The following is a 20,297-nucleotide window of genomic DNA, read 5'->3' on the forward strand; positions in this document are numbered from 1 at the left end:
AATATATCAAAGATTAATGTCAATGGTCAGTGAGAAATTGTCCCTAGAGAACTATTCAAGGTCTTTTTCTTACCCCATTCAATTGGACTGGAATGAATTGACATTATAGCATCTTTATCATCACTTTTAAAATCCTACTTTCTCTTAATACTGACAGTGAAGGCTTTTAGAACTATTATTTACTTTAACTTAATAAAGTATATCACAGACAAAAATATACAATTTTACACTGAAGCAACATTAAGGGTCTCACATCAGTTAACCAAAAAAGAATGTTGAGGACATTTACAGGTAGGGTTTAATTGTAGAGATTGCTCTTCCTTTATGAAAAAGTATGAAGCTAGAGCTCTCACTTGTCTCCAAGGGCAAGAGATTGCAAACCTCATGATCAAAACATCTGCCAGTTAGAGGCTCACTCACTGAAAAATGATCGCATAGCTTCAGCGTTGAAGCCCGAGAATGACAACAACAACAAAAAAAAACCAAAGGAAAAATAAAAACCACCCCACCCAGAGGCATTCTCAGCTTCTACATTGAATTTCCTGTTTCCCACCAGTTTACGACCCTTAATGTTACTGGATGGATGGTTGCATATTTGAGATGATTAAAAAATGAAAGACTGCCTTAAAAGCACCACCTCCTCAAGTATGTAACTACACACAAATGAAAGATTCCTTCTGACAGTCCTAGGGACCCCATTTGTTACTGTTTCATGTATAAGCACCAATGAGCCAATTTTTAAAGCACATTTGCAGTGATCAAATGTGTCCTCAAGTTTCGCTGATTTTTTTGTCTTTAAACCAAGAAAGTGTGAAGTGTGTTAATTTACGTGCTTATATCATATCCGAATTGACAAAAATGTTAATTTGGAAGTGCTTTTAATCACTATTTTCCTCAACAGACCAGAATGGCTTCATGAAACTTGATTAAATAAAGAAATCCGTATCCCCCAAAGAAGCAGAAATCTGACCCTCTATCACTGCATTCAAAATAAGGGTCTGTCTGAGAGCATTTTTCCTGAACTCTTAATGGAAATGGCAGACAACACGCAGGAAAGGCTAACCCTTGAACTGACCAACTTCAAGATTTAAAAAAAATCTTTGATTGGATTCCCCCTCGCCCCACCCCCAAATCATATAGCAGTTTAAAAAATTAACGATTTACAAATTATAGAAAAGATACGTTATCTACAATATATGCCAGGTGACTCATTAAATTTTTTTAAACCCACATCCAAATGAATAATTACATTAAACTACCATCTTGGATCTTGGTGCTTTCTAAAATTCTGAATTTACAATGAGGGGACATACCTGATTTTTTGGTTGTTCTTTTCTCCGGAGAATTGTGCAGAGAAAAGAAGGCAGCGAACCTTCACTCTTTGGAACAGGCCCTCTATAGCAAACTTCAGCCTGGGGCACCTTTTTATGGTCAAATTAAAAACCTTTGAAATTAGAAGTTTATCATGGAAATGCTGACAGATCCTGACCCAGAGAGGCTAGCAGGCAACACAATAATATTAAGAAAGCTCTCCCTCAAGCACAATTGCCTTTCAGCACAGGCGATAGAGTCGTCCAATGGGCACTGCTGGCCAGCAAACAACCATGATTTAATGTGCATGAGCCTTGGTCATATGATAGCTCCGTGACCCTCTAAGCTAAGCCAATTTTTCTTTTCTTTTTTTTTTTTTCCAACTGAAATATACCTCAAAGGGTAAAGGATTGCGATTTTAGCCTTCATTCATGGATATATTGCTTTTTTTCAACAATATCTGATGGGCCTGTTAACCACCACCCGTGCGGGTCCTGAGCACGTTCTAGGAAGGTCTCACTGAACACAGAACACCAAGCGTTTTCAGTAGTTTATTTGCAATTTTTTCTCTGCTTATTTTAGTATGCACCACGTGTAAGTTAGATAAGGGCTACAGTAAAAACATTTTCAATGACTGAAATCTTACTTTTCCTTCTAACGATCTGGAGCAAATCACATATTCATTGATTATGACGAATAAAATGATTTCTGCTACAATGTCGAGAAAAAAACGTGTTCATCAATATGAACAGTTCTCATCTACAGAGATGGTTTACACGATGCAAGTAATGAAAGTTTTTTCCTTAACAAGTCTACTACCAAACTGAAACAAAATGAATCTTAAAATTCCCTTGAAAATACCATATGGTTGGTCATGTATCAATAAAGGAAAGACAGTCCCCATCACCAGGCCACCACCATAAGAGCTATATTAAATACTTAGGGAAAAAAAATATGGAGACACTTGTGGCAATGATTAAATTGATAATTATAGAGATAGATACACTGCCATAATGGTACATGTTTATTCTATAATAAAGTGAAATAAAAAATAAGATCAATTTGGTTATAGAAATTCCTTAAAGAACACCACCACTTAATTATTTCAAACTTGAACTATCCCAAGAATGTTGTGGAAAAAAAATAGAAAGTACTGGCTAAAAGCAAAAGCAGTCTGGGTACACCCACGTAATCAGCATGCCTTGTGCTTGTCTGTTAACCCTCTGAGTACATCTCTGACATTCAGGATCTCAACAGCTTAGTGCTGAAAAGACTGCATTCCATCTGATTACTCAATATTTCTACTTGATAGGTCACATTCCGCTGTTTATTCAGCATAGATCACTCAAATTCTACAGCGATGCACTGGGATCCCCATGCTGAATGGCCCTGCATTCTTCCGAGCTACCCCTCTGCAGTGTTCTGGGAAACACGCCACAGCTTCACACGGTCCACAGTCCTTCAAGACTTGGATGGAAAAAGGCCTGAGCCATGCACTGTAAGGTCTGTACGCTAGATATTGGAGCACTACATGTAATGCCCACGGGAAACGCAGTAACTCAGAGAAAGGAAGGAAAATCACAGTCTACTGTAGGTAGGTCTCTGCCCATAGGATTTTTTCATATTCCCACATTTAGAGTTGAGGCCAAGCTATTTACCTACTCCTTAGTCTTACTTAGAATAGTGCTTTGCTTTAGAGTTCTAGAGAAAGCAGTAGTTTCTGACCAGTTCAGGGTACTTTACTTAAATGGAATCTACCTACACGCCACACCCTTCCTCGTGTTCTGCCCTCCTCCTCCTCCCCAAAAAACCTAGCTGATTTGTGCTACTTTGTGATGTTGTGTATTAAGCTTTCAGGACCCTCTAAAAGGGAGCGGGGGGGCAGGGGTGAATCTCAATAAATGATCTAATATATACATGGTAAGACAACACAGACCGAAGAGATAAACCTAAATGTGAAAGAGCAAAAAACTGGGGGAACCATTTTGCGAAAGTCATGACATGCTGTGATTTTAAAATCTAGAGTAATATAGACCATACCTTCATCAGTTGAAGAGTAAAAAGCAGCCACCGAAGATCCGTCTGTATTTGAAAGTAAGAACTGACTGTGGAAGTTCTGCACACAAATTTCAAGACTTCCAGGCACTGAAGGACATTTCAGAGCCGAGACAGTGAGTGCTGTTCAGCCATCTAGATGCACATTTCATGAGCCATCACTCACTGGCTGTCTCCCGGGCCACAGAGTTGAGCAAACCTTAGGAGGACATTCGAGTCGGGCCCCTGCCTCCCAACCCCATGGCCAGCCTCCCCCCTAAGCATCGCAGTGACTACAGGCTGCCTCAGGCCCCCATTCTGAACGTGACACACTGCAGTAGAAGCTCACCTGGGGAGACACAGGGCTAGGGAGAAAGATTTGGTAACAGGAGTAAAATACAGGTGTCGGACAGGACTTGGCCCAAAGAGAGAAAACAGCATCTCCCTCTGGACGGCTAAAGACAGTGCTGTATAAAAAGGTCATCTTAGGGAGTGGAAGTTTTATCCTCAGGAATACCCTCTAGGTCTCCCATCCTGTTCTCCCTGAGAGACTATATGTAGGTAACCCAAAGATGCACATGGAATTATCTTCCCAATGGTTTATTTCTTGAAAAAACCATTTTGAGATTATTCTAGATGGTTTGCCCACTCTGCTTTCTCCTCGGCCATCTTGCAGAGCACCTGCCTCTGGGCCCCTATGCCCCGGTGCTCCTCCTCTGTATGGATTCCATACTCTATGTGGATTGCACACTGAAGACTGAAATGCATGAAAAAGCAGGTGAGAAAAAGAACAGGATCTTGTTGCCTCTTTCTGTTTGACATTCCAGCCCTATAGAGCACCTGGCAATTTATTGCTCTTTTCCACCAGTTGTGTGTTTTGTTTGTTTTTTCCTGTAGAGGTCTCATACTGAGCAGGCAGACCCTCACTTACCAAACACAGGACAAGGTATGGTGCCTTCCTGAGGGTCTGCGCTGGCAGTAGCAGCAGCTGAAGTGGAAGCAGCATTTCTGGGGCGTCATCAGCACATCTTCATATGGAGGCAATTTGGGGGTGAGGGCACCATCTATATTCTGGGTCAGGCTGTTGGTCACAGGCCCAAGTCCCTCCACTCGGGATGCAGGACTCAGGGCAGCTGACAGTTAGACCTCCAATGCAAAAAAAGCCCCTTTCTTAATAGGATTGTGAAGAGGAAAGAGGGGTGCTGATGCTTAAGTTATAAACCTGCCATGTTCTAAACCCACAAAAAAGGACACGCAAGATATTATTCTAGACGCTCTTCTTGTCTGGACATCTCAGCATCTAATAACAACCCCTTGATCTGCAGCAATATCAAGAAACGTGTATATAAATCCAAAGGCCTGAAAAATCCCCCAAGGGTTCCCCATAAAATCCTATGCACTCAGAGGGTTAACAAGTGCTATGTTACATACTGCAGATCCTAGATTGACTGATGAAAACATTCATTGCTTCTATGTTTAAAAAAGTTGCAAAATAGCCTTAACCCTTTGAGGACCCGATTAGCAGCAAGTTGCCATCTCCACCAACGACAAGTCACAGTCTCATTCAGCAAAGGGAAATCGCTACAAGGATACCAGAAAACACTGTTCTGCTCGGCCATTCAAGCATTGAGTGCTAGGTAGATCAGATGAAACTGTTTTACATAAATTTGGAAAAAAAAAATCTCAGAGTCTCAAAGGGTTAAGCTAGGACTTCGAGTGAAAGGGTCTTATTAAAAGGGCGAGTTTGGGGAGCGAACAGTCTCGGAGGAGCTCGGGGAGTAGTCTTCCGATTCCGAGTTGAGTTCGGGCGGAGCTGGCTGGGCCTTGTACCGGCTCCTCACATCCGGGTTGCGTCTTCGTCGGAAAACCTGCCTCTCCTTATCAAGAGCGGTGGTCTAGCAGGGGCATAAAATGAGAAAGAGGACAATTAGGCTGAAGGAAATGGCAAAAGGAACGACTTCTGGAACTTTCTGAGGTCAGAAAAATATGCTGGCTAAGTTAACCTGTCCACGATGGCTCCCTTTTGGTGACCACGGTCACCACTGCTGGGGTGCCCTCTGCTCCCCCAGAAGCAGCTCCTAAGGGCACCTGGTCATGACATCGCAGGCACAGGCAGGATGGATGATGTCGTGGGTTCAGCAGCTCCCTGGCCCTCCCCAGACCTCCGCTAGCGCCACGTCTAATAATACCCTCGGTCGCTCCCAGCCTAGCCAGAGACCCCCTGGTAAATGGGAACCTCGGGCCTGTGTGTCTGACACGTGAGAACGCCAGGCATGTCTCGTTCATCAACATTCAGCTCCAGGCAGCTGTCTAATAAAGATGAGAGGTGATGAAGTTGTCAGACATGGAAACAGAGCCACAAGCTCGTCCTGTTATTTTAGCACCTCCTCATTCTAAATGATCTTATTATCTGCTGATCAGAAAGTGTGGCTCAATCTCTGGCAAGGATGGGTTTAATTTGAATGAACCCAATGCCTGAAATTGAAAACTGCTTTGAATGCAATTAAACCTGATGGAAACCTTCCCATGGATTTTCCTTTACAAAGTTCATTTTCATTGTAGTGTGTGGTCATTTACGAAACTGAGGTTTGATGTTTGTTGTAGGTATTCCAACTCTTGGGCCCTATGCCTCCTTTTCCTGAGGAAACCTCATATGATCTCCAGGATGTGCTCTCCAGCCATAGCTCTGGAAGTTATTATGACATCAGGATTGGGAAGGGCATGACTTCATTACAGATTTAATGGGTGTGAGGAGGAACAGATCATTACAGAGAAACCTTACACAGAGGGCAGAAGAGCAGGTACAAAGCCTGAAGAAAAATACAGAACACATATAAAAGTTGAAGGCATCCTTGTTTGAAAGTCCCTCTTTAAAAGGATGTAGCCTGGAGGTTATTCTGCTTTTAAGAGATTACTTTTCCTCTACAGGGGTATATACCACCATTTTTCCTCTTGGAAATTTACTGTTAGCTTCTTCAAAGAACAGAGATAAATTTATAGCCAGCCGGGTTCTGAGAACAAAGTGAAAACTAAGCCCCTCATACAATTGCAGTGTAGCATTAGAGCAATCTCAGATCTAAAATGGGGCAATCAAAGTTCCAGAATGAAGTAATAAAGAAAGAGAGGCAGTGTATAGAAACCAGTACAGTAAATGGCTTCGTGAGGCTGAACTGTTCTGCTTTAAAAACTATCCACACACTGAATAACAGTGTTACAAATCAATGAGGAAGATAAACTTTAATAATTCACTTCTTGTTTCACTAGATTGTTAATACAATGATTCAATACTGGTGTGTTGAAATGTCTACCTTTGATTCTTCGAAGTGTCGAATTTTTAAGGACCCTCAACTCACATACATAGTTCTTGGTCTTATACACACCGATTTTATGATATTTTTCAGCATCATAAATCCAAATTCCTAACTTTATTTAAAACATTGTAAAGTTACAACACATGGTATTTTGCTTTCAAAGCAAACTGAAAATGCTCTGTTTGTGTAGAGTTGAATGTAAAAAAACAGGCGTCTATTTAGTCTGACACATAAAAACCACTCTGTAGTTAATCCAAGAGTAATAATATAAACGCTTCTCTTGGTCATAAAAAATATTTTTATTTCTACCTTCTTGAGAAAACAGTCACTGGCATGGGACTAATACTGCCTAGTGGACTGAGGTTCTCTGGCGTCGGGGAGAAACTGCACATTGGGTTTGTAGTCAAGAAATTCTGAGTCCTGTTCCGTCCACTGCTGGCCGTGGGAACCGTTCACTTAGTTCTCAGTTAAATAAGGAGCAGGGATAACGCCCTCCCACCCTCCAGAGTTGCTATATGTAAAAATGGATGTGCAAATGCTTTCAAAATGGTGAAGACTCCCAGAAATGGAAGGTGGTGTTTTGTTTTGTTTTTTTTCTTTACAACGTAAGATATTGTTTTGAAATGAAGGAACTGCAGGTCAGAGGAAAACAATGCAAAACAAAGCTCACATTAGAACTTATCTCAGAGTACTTTCCCTCCCTGCCCACTCTCACTGGCACCTTCTCCATATTTACCTCATCTCCCCATAATTGACTCAATTATTCCAAGTCACGCTCTTGGCTGTCAGCGCTGAAATGGGCCATTTCTCCACCAATACTGTAACGCAGCTTATGCAGACACTGGTGGCACTCATGGGCTTGGATGGTCCCATCCCCCTTATTTTCATGTGCATTTCTCCAGATGCTCATAAGGTCAATCATATTCTCTTCCTTACTTGTCCCTCTGCCTGGACAGCCCTTGCTCTGGCCCATTTAAGCAGTCAGTTCTGGCCACTCCTGCCAGTTTCTCTAGTTAGCAGCTTTTAAATGCTGGCCTTTGCTGACGGGCCTTCATGCTCAAATGCTCCTGGGCTTTCAGTTGTGCTGATTCACCAGTAACTTCACAGCAGCTATTTTTGGAAACATAGCATGTCATGATCACAGGTCATGGAAAAGGGTGTGATGGTTGTTTCTGTTGGATGTATAGACTCTTAGAATTGGAAGAGCATTTATAAAGCATTCTTTGCCCAGGGCTTTGCCTTTACAGGCAGGGAAACTGAGAGGCCCAGGTATGTGGAGAGACTTGCCCGTATCGCATCACTGACTAGGAATAGAACTCAGTTCTCCTCCCACATGAGGCCCAGGCAATTTCTTCCCATTTAAAGTCTATTGAAACAGAACTCAAAGGAGCCACCGCACTCCAGTGGTTCCCTCCTCTGATCCCAGCCAGGGTAAGCCAGGGAGGAGATAGCACGAGCAGCATCAGAGGCCAAAAGACCAGGGCTTTCCCAGGCTGATGGCCCGAGAGCTCTCTCAGGGACCGCAAGCCAGCCTCCACCACGTGTACAATCCCATTCTGGGTCTGTAAACTCCTAGGGAGACCTGGGTCTGATGATAGACAGGCAGTTCCTGACCCACCCAGGTCCTCGCAACATTCTCAAATGCTACACAAGCAATGCTTAGTGCTCCCAACAGACTTGCTGTCAAAGATGATTGAGAGGGCATCACCGTCCACAGGCCTCTCCTCCCAGGGCTCCTGCTTATTCTGCTTCTGGCTCTGTGGACTGTGGTTCATTTTAAGAACTTCGCTGTGTTCCCATGCAGCCCAGTACAGCTATCACTGTGCATCCTGCCTGCAACGCAATTGACTCTGAGGCACTGTCTTCCCTGCCACGTTGTAGACTGTGTGGAGGGCAACATCAAGTCTGGGAATCCTGTCTGAGTTCCCCACAGCTCATAGCACACACGGAGATACTCTCCAAATGCTGTGGCTTTAGAAATATGAGAAAGCACAACAGAGGTCACATTATTTCCCTCTAGAGCACCCAACCCCCAGCCCATCCTGCACACAGCTGACAGACAGGTCAATTATCCCCAGGTCCGATTTGTTTACAATTCCTCATAAAGTTGAACTCCTTGTCCTAACAGTCACAATGTGCTTACAATAAAAATTTCCAGGGTCTAGTTCCTGTTATTACTCAGAATGAGCCTGTGATATCAGCAGACCTCATGTCCCCGCTAGTGGACACAGCATCCACTTAGCTTACGGTTAACCATGCCTCGGTTTCCCTTTGGTTCCATCCCCCGCTCGCGTAATCTGTGGTTCCAGTGAAGGGGACCCTACCTCCATCTCTCAGGGTGGGGTGCAGATGGGCTTGTGACCCAGAAGCAAGCCTGTGCTGACTGTGTTCGCCAATACCCGTGATTGGTTCAGGATGGGCACCCGACCCAGTTCACGGGACATGAGGAGACTTTCACTGAGACTTCACATTCACAGTGAATCCCAACTGAGAGGTGGCAAGCCTGGAGCTGCTTCCCACATCCTGGTACCACGTGAAGTTCCAGACTAAAGCCATCACGGGGAGGCAGAGTGGAGGGATGGAAAGAAACCAAGCCCTACTGAGTGCTGAATCCACACATCACTGAAGCCAGACCCAACCTTTGGACCTTTCAGATTATATAAAATCATACTTCTTCTTTTTGCTGAAAGCCAGTTTGGTTTGGGTTTTCTTCCCTTGCAATCCAAACAGTCCTAACTGATATCTCTCTGAAGGTACTTTAGTCACGCCCACCTCTGCATCCTGGCTTACGGTGTTCACCAACCTGACATCACCTCTCCCACTTCCTGCCCACTCACATTTCTCTATTTTCCAAGATTTGATCAAATTTTACCTTCTGCATCACACTTTTTCTTTCTAAATTCCTCAGGCAAGTATTGTCCTGACCAAACTTTTGACACTTACTGCACACAGGCCTATTACCTTTCCTTTGCATATTTCCCAAATCCCATGCAAGCTGCTCTAGGGTAGGATCTGAAACTTCTTTGCATTTTCCAGAATGCCGAGCCAACTGTGACACACATATAAGGGACATATTAAATATTTCTTAGTTAATACAGAATTAGATTATTTTAGGTGATTATATACTTTCCAAATAGCAATGACAAAAGAAAATAGAACCCCAAACAACTCTATAATACAAAAGAGTAAGAAGTTAAAGGTATTAAGAGTCCAATATTTAAGAGTGCAATTTGTTTTAGATATGATCAAATGCTTACGTTAGATAACATTAATAACCTCATATATTTATCTACTCAACAACTACATATTTTGGTCCAATTCCTGATCACAGTAAGCACTGTTATATATGATATCTTTAGAATTTTAAGTGTGGCTGTAAAATTAATTGCCTCTAAAATCTGTACAGTTAAAATTTTACAGTTGAACTCTGTGGCCCGACATGTAGTTCAAGACAGATGAATTCAGCAAAGAAATAGAATAATAGGCCAACACATAATTTTTTAAAGTATTGCTATAAAAATATATATTATCCAACTGATAATTTTCTCCCCAGAAAACATTCAAAACATAACTTTCCCTCTGAAGTGCTGTATCATAGATTTATATTCAGGGCCCTTTCAACCATTTCTGAAAGACTGCTTTTCTCTTTCTCAATCACAAAAATTTCCCAGATACCAAGGAAATCGGGTCTCTCCTCCCTAATGCCTATCTTCATAAGGTAAGGTGGTCCTAAGTCTTGATGTTCCATTAAAACTTAAGACTTCCTAACGGATTTATTATTTTATTAGTTATTTTGCTCATGGTTTGCAGCTTTGTGGAACAGACATGAATGGACTTGCAGTAGAATTCCCAAGTGTTTCCTCAGTAAGTTATCACTTCATTAAAAGCTCGTAAGAGAATCTGAAGCCTGCATTATCACATTTTGGTGCTAAGTATCACAGGTTAGAGGTGAGCAAGAAATCTCTTGAGATTCTGGAGTTGACCAGTAGTAAGCAGATAGGAAGCTCTAATCTAGTTATTTAAAATATGTACCCAATAACAACGGCTATGTCGTGTGCGAGGCTATAGCCAGCTAACAGTGGACCGGGGGATCCTGACAAACAGACCAAATAAAATGATATGGAGAAACTAATATAAACCTGCTCTACGTGAAAGAAGCACTGCATATCCCTACCTACCTCAGATTGCAAGCTCTTGGTGATCAGAGTGTCCTTAGGAGATGCTAGATGAAGTGTGAAAACCGAGGAATGGTAAGATCATGCCAGTTACCTCAGCAAATCTGGGGGCGACACACATAGCAGTTGGAGCTCTTAGAGAAATTCATATCCATCACGTTTTGGTGCCTGCCCTAACACCAAGCATGCACGAATCAGAGACGGTGCTTGCCTAATACCCAGACAATTTATCCCAACAATAGATACATCTTTGGCCTTTTCTGTTACAATGAAACAACACTATCCTCCACACAGTACTCAGATATTTTCAATCCTTCTTTCTGATATTAAATTTGGAAATCAGCATAAATACCTAGGAGGTACCCATCTGGCCTATCTTTGCAATGTTATAGGAAAAATACAGCATGGAGGCGGAAGGTCAGGAATGAAGTGAGAATATGAATTGGAGCATTACTTTGTTTTTGCAAGTCTGAGTCACCCACATCTGTGTAATGCTTGCCTTGTCTGGTAGTCTTAGCTTAATCTCCTTGGTAGCAGCAGCAGGGGGAAGTCAGGAGACCCAGCTTTTTGTCCTAGCTCAGCTGATTATGTGACCTTGGACACGTTTTCTAACCACATCAAGCCATTTCCCAGTCCGCAGCCTGAGCTGAGGTACAGTGCCTCCCTCCTAGGGAAACTTCCACCTATAAAATACCTGAATATGCTTAATATCACCATCAATCTACTAAAATGGGTTATGTTTTTCTCTTAGCAAACAACAGGCCTTCCAGTCTATGGATCAAAAATATTTCTGTTCTGCACTATGTGCAGGACCCACAAGAGATGCACCTCGTTTAAGTTCGGAGGCGATGTTTTCTGTCATGGCAGTAATTATTGGATTTAAGTAACTGCATTTTTCAGAGGCACACGGTGACTGTTTTTCCTTTTTCGCTTTTCTTAATTTATTGCCAGCCATCCCAAACAGTCTTCATTTCATTAATAAAAGAACATTATCGTGCATGTTGCCTTTGAGCCCATCCATTATTCATACTACCTAGGAGACTGAGCCAGGGATGCAGCTGTTGGGGCATTAATCTCAGGAACGCTCTCTCCTTTGCTCGCCCTTACTCTGTAGGGACTGAGTTACGATTTGCTTGCCACTTTGGAAATGTTTTGCTTGATAGTAAAATTAAACTGACACCTAGATTGATATATCCACCCTTCTCATTTTTTGTTTTGGCTTGCTGTCATGCTTATTATGGTTCTGTTTCGTTTTCCTTTAATGTCCTTTTGGGGGTCTCGCCAGGAACTTGCACAGTATCTGGATCTAAGACACGGTATTTCCCTAAAGTGAAGGTGACCATTTAAATGGCAAAAGGAGGCTTCATGAAACCAGCGGCCTTCAAAGCTCCTTTCTAGGTACCCGTCTCTTAAATGTGATTCCTCATTTCCTGGGGCAGGGCGGTCCCACGCTTCCCCACCACTTCATAAATATAGGCTCCTCCCGCTGATCTGGTTCTTAATAGAAGCCCACATTGGTCCAACTCTGCAGAGGGTTGCTGGTGGCCTCCCATCAGGGGGTTAAAATGATAGCCACCTGAGGTCAGGTTTCTCGGGGGCAAAATTCATGTGTTTCCTCTGCCCTACGGCCCCTGATTTTCTCACAGCAGAAGCTAAGCTGAGCTGCCATGTTGTTTTTCCTTCATCATGCTAGTAAACTAAAGGACAGGTGTAGGCATAGTTTATCTTAAGAAAATCTATGAAAATTTAGAACTTACTAAGCAGGTAGATTAAGGGGTAACTCCTTTTATTACAAAAACAATTTTTTTAGCTTTGCCGAAGAATTACTCTTGGGTTGCTACAGTGGGATGCTACTGTAGAGCATCTCATATGTGGTTTGATTGTCCAAACTCTTAAAAAAACACATTTATCTTCACAATCAAGGTTTCTCTATATTAATGGTCCCTTCATGGGAAAATTCAATCATTCATTAATTTAACAAATATTTATTGAAGTGCCTTCTATGTGCCGTGCATTACACTAGCTGGTGGTGATACAGTTTTTAACAAGCCCGCCAGGTGGTGCTATTTTTTTTTTTTTTTAACTTGGCCATGCCACACAGCTTGCGGGATCTTAGTTCCCTGACCAGGGATCGAACCAGGGCCGCAGCAGTGAAAGCGCCGAGTTCTAACCACTGGACCGCCAGGGAACCCCCTGCCTTTTAATTTAGGAACATTTTTCTCCTACAACAGGAATTGAGAAACTTTTTCTGGGAAGGCCAAGAGTTAATACTTTAGACTCTGTAGGCTATATGATTCTCTGACACAACTACTCAATTCTGCCCTTGTAGAGTAGAAGCAACCATAGGTAATTTATAAATGAATGGGTGTGGCTGTGTGCCAATAAAACTTTATTTAAAAACCAGGCAGTGAGCTAGATTTGGCCCATTGGCTGTAATTTGCCAATCCCTGTCCTAGAGGATAACTTTTTAAACTTATACTTCATCAGGGGCTATAGACTAAAATTTAATGCCCCCAATTCATGAATAATCTAACATATAAGTTATTCAACAGTTTATCCCAATCAGAACATCAAAACAGGTCACGGTTCTACTTTAATAACAAATGCTTGGATCTGGAGAGAGATCAGTTTTCCCAGGAAAATCCGTCTCTCGTGTGGTGTGGAGGGGATGATTTTCTCTTGGAACAGTCTTTTCTGGGCTCCTCATTTGGGCTGGGTCCATGAAGGCGCTTTTGCACAGGCCACTCATGTCATCTTCACCCCACATTTGGAAGGTTGATAATACTCGTCTCATTTTTATAGATGGGGAAACTAAGAATCAGAGGAGGAGGAACATGTACCTTGCCCAAGGTCACAACACAGTAAGTAGGACAGGCTGGATCCAAAACCAGGGCTTCCTGACACCAAAGCCACAGACTCTCCATGCAACTCTCCATGCACAGAGCTGCCAATCTTTAATCAAATTTGTTTCATTTCAATTTTCAAGACTTTTTAGTTTCTAGAAGTGTCATGTGTTTGACATGTATTTGAGAATTGTTTGACTTCAGCATATGGATATTTACACTCTTTCTTAATAGAATAACAGTGTGTCAATACTTACGATTAAGTTCATGATTATTCTTTCCTACACATTTATACCTGATAAAACCTACATCCTATCAGTGAACATCACTGAGGAACATACGGAGGCAAAGTATGGCAGGAAAGAATACATAGAATATAGAGTGTAGGCATCTTTTTAAATCATAAAGAGGGAAAGAGGTTCTGAAGCAAGATGAAAATAAATACGATACCACAAAATTTTCCATCAATACCGACAATCACCAGGAATCTCAGGAAAACATATACAGTTTACACACAATCAGTAAGTCTTGGAATGCCATGGAAATTTCTCATTTCTAATAGCAAGTACGTTAAGTTTTAAAAAGACAAATATATATATTGTTGGGATCTGCTCTTAAGGGGGCTCTGAAGGTAAAACGAAACAAAATAAAATCTCAAACAGCGAGCAACCTGTTTGACTTGGTAAAATAACACAGATGTCTCACTAGCCCTGTGTCTCTCTCAATGACCATTTGTGGAACTATAATACAAAGTACTGTGGCCCAGCTTTTGAGCCTCCTGGCCAATAACTCACTTTTTAGCATCACGGTACAGCTGCCATACCAAACCTCATACCTCCCCTATACTTTTCTCTGCAATCACAGTTTGGATGGTTTTGAAGTTTAAATCTATGTCTCTTCTATGTGTTAAGTGCTGGGGTACGGAGGGCGGTTAATCCCTTCCTAGAACAGAGGCCCCTGCCCGTCCTTCCTGCAGCCCTTTCTACACTCATGGAGAATGGGGGGACTTTTCTCCACGGCAGAGCAAGGCCAAGGCCACCGTCCCTAAAGCAACCTGTGCCCTGCAACTTGCTGTGTGCCTTTGGAACCCTCCTCACACCACGTGGGGGGTTCCTCTCTGGCTTTTGTGGGAACCGGTCTTCCAAACCTGCGCCGAGCAAGATGCATTTAACTGACCCCACTCCTTTTCACACCCGAGCACGACAGCATCTAACAGCCTTGCAAGGGCTGCGTACAGCTGCTGCTGCTCTGCCTCGTTACTCGCTGTTTCAGGACAGTGCTTGAATCTAGTACGCACGCGAGTCATGCCAGGCCTGACCTCAACCCCCCTTCTGTCCTAGCTCACCTCCGCGTTTTCTCTTATTTGGCGTTCTTAGCGTATGTCTTGTTTTGATATTTGTTTCATTTAATCAGGTTCTGGCTGTGGCCTTGTTCTGCGTGCAGAAGATGCAGGAATTCTTCTCCATGTGTTGCTGGCACAGCACCTGCCAGAGGGCCAGCTTCACTTGAGAGAGGCAGGAATGTGTGTGAGAGGGTGGCATGGCCCAGGCAGCTCATTCCTGGGAGAGGCTCACCTCCGGACCCTGGGGGACAGCAGCAAGGTCTCCCGGAAGAAGCAGCCATGCAGGGTGCTGCTCCCCTGGCTGCCGCTCGGAAGCCTCCCTCTGTTCCAGGCAGGAGAAGGACTGCGAGGAGGAGGCACGGCCCCACCATTCCTCCAGTCCCCCAAACGCCTACTAAGAGGGACACGCCCGGGGCTTCCCTGGTGGCGCAGTGGTTGAGAATCTGCCTGCTAATGCAGGGAACAGGGGTTCGAGCCCTGGTCTGGGAAGATCCCACATGCCGCGGAGCAACTGGGCCCGTGAGCCACAACTACTGAGCCTGCGCGTCTGGAGCCTGTGCTCCGCAACGGGAGGGGCCGCGACGGTGAGAGGCCCGCGCACCGCGATGAAGAGTGGCCCCCGCTTGCCACAACTAGGGAAAGCCCTCGCACAGAAACGAAGACCCAGCACAGCCAAAAATAAATAATTAATTAAAAAAAAAAAAAAAAAAAGAGGGACATGCCCGAATTCTGGGCACCCCGAAGAGCCTTTCCGCAGCCTCTGCCCTGATGTGAGCTGCCCTACGAAATGCAAGCTCGCCTCCCAGGCGTTGTGCTCAGAGCAGTGAAGCCGGCCAGGAGCCCTTGTAAACACAACAACTGGGAGTGGGGATGTTTCTTTCACCTGCAACGACTGTTTATGTTAGAAAGTTGGCTGCCACCACGGTTAGACAAATGCTCCCACTACTTCCGTGGAGATAAAAGGCGAGCATGTGCAGTCAGTGAGGACAGTGTGTTCGTTCCGGGCTAAACAGCACATTATAAAACCTCCTAATTAAGCATATATGCCCAAGAGCTTTAGCATCATTTCTCCAATTTAGCTTTACATACTGGGTGCGCTGTTTAGTGCAGCATTAACTATAAACGTTGTTGTTACTGCCCCCAGCTGGAAAACAGAGCAGTTTATGTGTGAAAGAAAAAAGAGATTATCTTCCATCTGCTCCTGCCCATTATTCAGGGATGTGTCATTTTGTCTGCTGATGGGAGCCATCGCTAGGATTTTAGTCAAATGACCTTTTTATAGTTGGCTACGTTTATTAATTACTGTGTTTGTTTGGTGTTTTGCACCCACCGCCTAAGCCCACAAATTTAGTAATATAATTTTCTAGAGGGTTTTTTTGGGAAATTTATATGTGTAATTTGTGTTATACAAATATGCACAACTGTAATTAGACATATTTGATGCCTATTTTTAATTGTATAGCAACTGTACTCATATATGTTTGGTTAATATGCCTGAGGTTAGGAGACATACAATTAAAAAAGGACGGAGCATGATTCGATTTATAGAAAGAACAAAACCAGGCAAAGCTAATTAATGTGGACAGACTCCAGGTCAGCGTTTACCCTTAGGGCTGGCTGTGTGACCCTCCTGGAAGGGCCCTGGGGGCTGGGGGTCCTCTGGGGGTGCTAGGAACATTCTGTGCCTGACCTGGGTGCTGCTTACAGTGGTGTGCTCACTTGGTGAAAATTCGTTGAGATGTGCACTCATGTGCACTCTTCAAAACGTATATTATCTTTCAGGAAAAAGTAAAAGATGGATGGATCATCTTCCATGTAAAAAGAGTCTGCACAAAGGCAAATCATGATGGATTCACCCCCCCCCCCAAAAAAAGGTTAAAAATAAAAAAGTTCTTTCTGTATCTATAAAGCTATTTATTTAGGTAAATAAAAAGGTGGGTGTGCAACTCCTGTATGCAAATCTGTCTAGAAGATACAAATAGCCTTCCATGTAAAACTGACTTTGATATTTATTGAAGTTTGGGTATTTTCTTGCTTCAGCAGGCTTAGAAATTATCACAATCTTAGATATTTGGATAGTTTGTCAAAGGGTAGCCTTTTCTGCATCTCTAATGCCTTCGATTCTAGCGTCTAATTATATTAAAAAATTAAGAGTAATAATTGGGGGTTAAATTGTATATTATATACGTTATTCTTTCTTTTCTTTCCTTTTTTTTTTTTTTTTTTTAACAACTTGGTCTATTCCATGAACAGCATAAGGCACCATCATTTGGGGGAAATGCCAAACCCAGTGGAATTTTTTCTTAGCAAACGCTAAGATGTGGAGCTTTACCTGGAGATCATTTCAGAAACATTAAGATGGAGGAGAAAAGTTGCCTAGGACTTCTCAGAGTTCATTTCTCATATCATCAAAACTCATCCTGCCTGTGGATAACTTAAAGAGACACAAACAATGCCCCTTGAAGGAAATGCCAGCGCAGTTGACTGGAATAGAAAACGATTGGATAGAATTCTTAACCCAGTTAAAAAAAAATCCATACCTCCCATAGTCCCTTTTGCTTGAGCAGATAAGCCAGCTAAGTAATCTGACCGTTACAAAATATGGAAAAATAAATTCATGCAATAGCTAGTACATAAAGGGATGTACCAGGGGGAGAGAGGTAACAATAAAACAAAAACAAAATGAAACAAAAAGGTGGAGAATTTGAAAACACAAGCTTACCAACACACACAATGCATTCTATAGCTCACTGTGCTCGGAGGAGCTTCTATGACTAAGGTGTAAATGCATTGTTTCATCCATCTACTAAGGTTAAGGTCGGGCTTGATGATTTTAAAATGACAGTATATACTTCTATAGAACATATACTAAGGTACTATTGTTCTTCCATTTGTTAAGGGACAAAACACTAGAAATCATTGTTTTAATTAGCAACATCAGGCAAATGCTTTGACATTAACACTAAATATACTGTCCTTTTAACTGTAAGGAAAATTGATACTGAGCATGTGCAATGGAAAGAAAGCTGGCAAATGTCAGTGTGAATAATGGGGTGAAAAAAAAGAATGAGGGGGTGTGGCATCTCAATCAAGATTAAAATGAAACTGATAAAGCAGCATATGGACTGGATAACAAATCAAAAGCATGTTTATCCACTGAAGGAACTGGTTAATGGAGACTGCCAGCACGTTGCCATGGAAACACTGACTTGAGCTGCACCATCTCATACCTTATCCAATACATTCCTGGTTGTTGGTAGTAGTCCAAAGACCCTGATCTCTTGATGGTAAACCCGTGGTCCAGCTGAGCAGAGAGAAATGGGGGCAACTCAGTGGATCGACATTGTGCTAAAGTATTAAGACTCCAGACCAAGCTGTTCTTCATTGACTATATATGTATATAGAGTTACGATGCCTCTTCTGCAGGGTGACTAGCTAATATCCTAAATCTGCACATTGAAAATAAAAAGGCGAGAAAAGACACTAATCCCCCATGAATATCTCGGAGGCCAAGTTGCTAGAAAAGATCTAATTTGTCAAACAAGGTTTTGAATGCACATTTAATAATATCCTCTCAATTTCAAAAGATATAAACACGTCTTCATATTCTAGAGCAATGGAAAATGCTTTACAATAAAGTGCTGAAATCAGCTTTAGCCACCTAAGAGAAAGCAGATTGGACGCCCCCCCCCCGACCAAATCTTACCCCATGAAGCTTAAGTTTGAGGCCTTCATAAATATGAAATAAAAGATGAAAAGAATCAAGTTTTGAATCCCCATAAATCACAGCAATTTGGATTTCTTTCCTTAAGAGTTAATCTTCAAAAGCAGAGCTACTCTTAAAGGTGAATCAATTACATTTCTGAACTAAAAAGATATGGTATAAAACAGTAAATTTTCTCCAAGAAAATATAGAAAATAAAATGAAAAATAATTTTCGCTGTATATTAAAAAATTGCTTATGATTAACAAAAGGTACAATAAATAGAGGACAGGCTAAGTTCTCAAAGTTGTTCCTCCTGGAATAAGTTGTTAGCCTTTGGCTACCTAGGAATAAAAGATTCAATCCCCAGATTTGAGAAACAATAATCATGCCGTATGCCCACTCCCCTATTCTGCCCATGAGAGGATGCAAGTTGACCACCTTTCTTTCTGGAGAGGCTCATGAGTGCTTTCAAGTGTGGTACTGGCATGATGCTGATGACAGTTTCTACTACAAAATTCACAAAGGCATTTCAAAAACATGCCGGGGCACTCATTCAAACTAAAAACTGCTCAGAAGATTCGGTATTCTGATTATAAACTAGGCTATCCCAGTGTTCACGGAACAGCAATGTGAGATTTTAATCTTTTTTAAAATGTACAGTTCGTTTTATTTAGAAAAAAAAAAAATTGAAGTACACTTGCTGTTAGGAAGATGAAGGCCTGCATTTCTGTTTCAGCCCAGGGATGTCTACTCAGTAACTGGCTCTTTATTGCCATCTACAGGCAAAGTGCCCCATAACTCCGCATTTGGGAATGCCCCAGTGCAGAGGTCTCTCGCTTTAGAAGGAAGCTTCCCACTATCACAATTATTTGCACATTGATTAGTATGGATTTGTTCAATTAGACTGAAATGCTTTATTTGCATGACCAAAATGCAAAAGAAGAACTCGAAAGCATTAGGAAAATTGTTGGTTAAAATAATAAACAGCATTAAATGAGGAAAAATAAATTGGAAGTGACATCTGAGTCATCGGTTCTTCATCAAGCTGAGCAAATCTAATAACGCCTCCCTCCCATCCCTCGGCTCTCAAGAAGTCCGCCGTTAAAATGTCATCTCTAATTCCATTTTATGTCTATAAATTGCATTTTAATAACCTTTTGTTTCCCTTTCTCTGTTCTGTTCTGGGTTTCTTTGGTTTGGTTTGGTTTGGTTTTAATCCCCCGACCACTGGGAAAGGCAGTGGAGGAACAATGGACGCAGACTGTTGTAGTTCTAAGGACAGCAATGGGTTTCCACCTAATCATGTCACCTGACCTAAATGTCAGATACCTTTTCTCCTTCGAGAAGGGCTCTATGATGCCCGTGAGCCTCCAGCTGGTAATTACTCTCCCAGTCAACTCGAGGACCTTAATATAAAGTTATCATTTGTCCTCTCTTTGGTCTTAATAATGTAAGGGGTGGGAGGAAGAGAAGTAAAAAATGACAACACGAACAGAAAACATTAAGGTTCAGAACCATGAATGCATGTTAAACTACACTCGTGTCATAAATTACACCTGTGATTAGAGTCTGTTT

The 20,297-nt window shown here is 42.3% G+C and overlaps 1 protein-coding gene across 7 annotated transcripts in view; it reads right to left on the reverse strand.

The window, feature by feature from the left end:
- Positions 1–1,846: 1,846 nt before the first annotated feature.
- The window catches only part of DCLK1 (doublecortin like kinase 1), a 330,012-nt gene continuing 311,561 nt past the window's right edge, over positions 1,847–20,297 (reverse strand). For 4 of the 7 annotated variants that reach the window (XM_082365401.1, XM_082365400.1, XM_082365405.1 and 1 more), the window contains one exon: positions 1,847–5,240. In XM_082365401.1, coding sequence (XP_082221527.1) covers positions 5,076–5,240 — 165 coding nt within the window. In that variant the 3' untranslated portion in view covers positions 1,847–5,075. Of the gene's footprint in view, positions 5,241–18,246; positions 18,321–20,297 lie in introns of all 7 variants that reach the window. The other 3 variants (XM_082365403.1, XM_082365402.1, XM_082365406.1) reach the window with 1 other exon arrangement.

The sequence above is a fragment of the Balaenoptera borealis genome, assembly GCF_965194805.1.
Source record: "Balaenoptera borealis genome assembly, chromosome: 18".
NCBI lineage: Eukaryota > Metazoa > Chordata > Mammalia > Artiodactyla > Balaenopteridae > Balaenoptera > Balaenoptera borealis.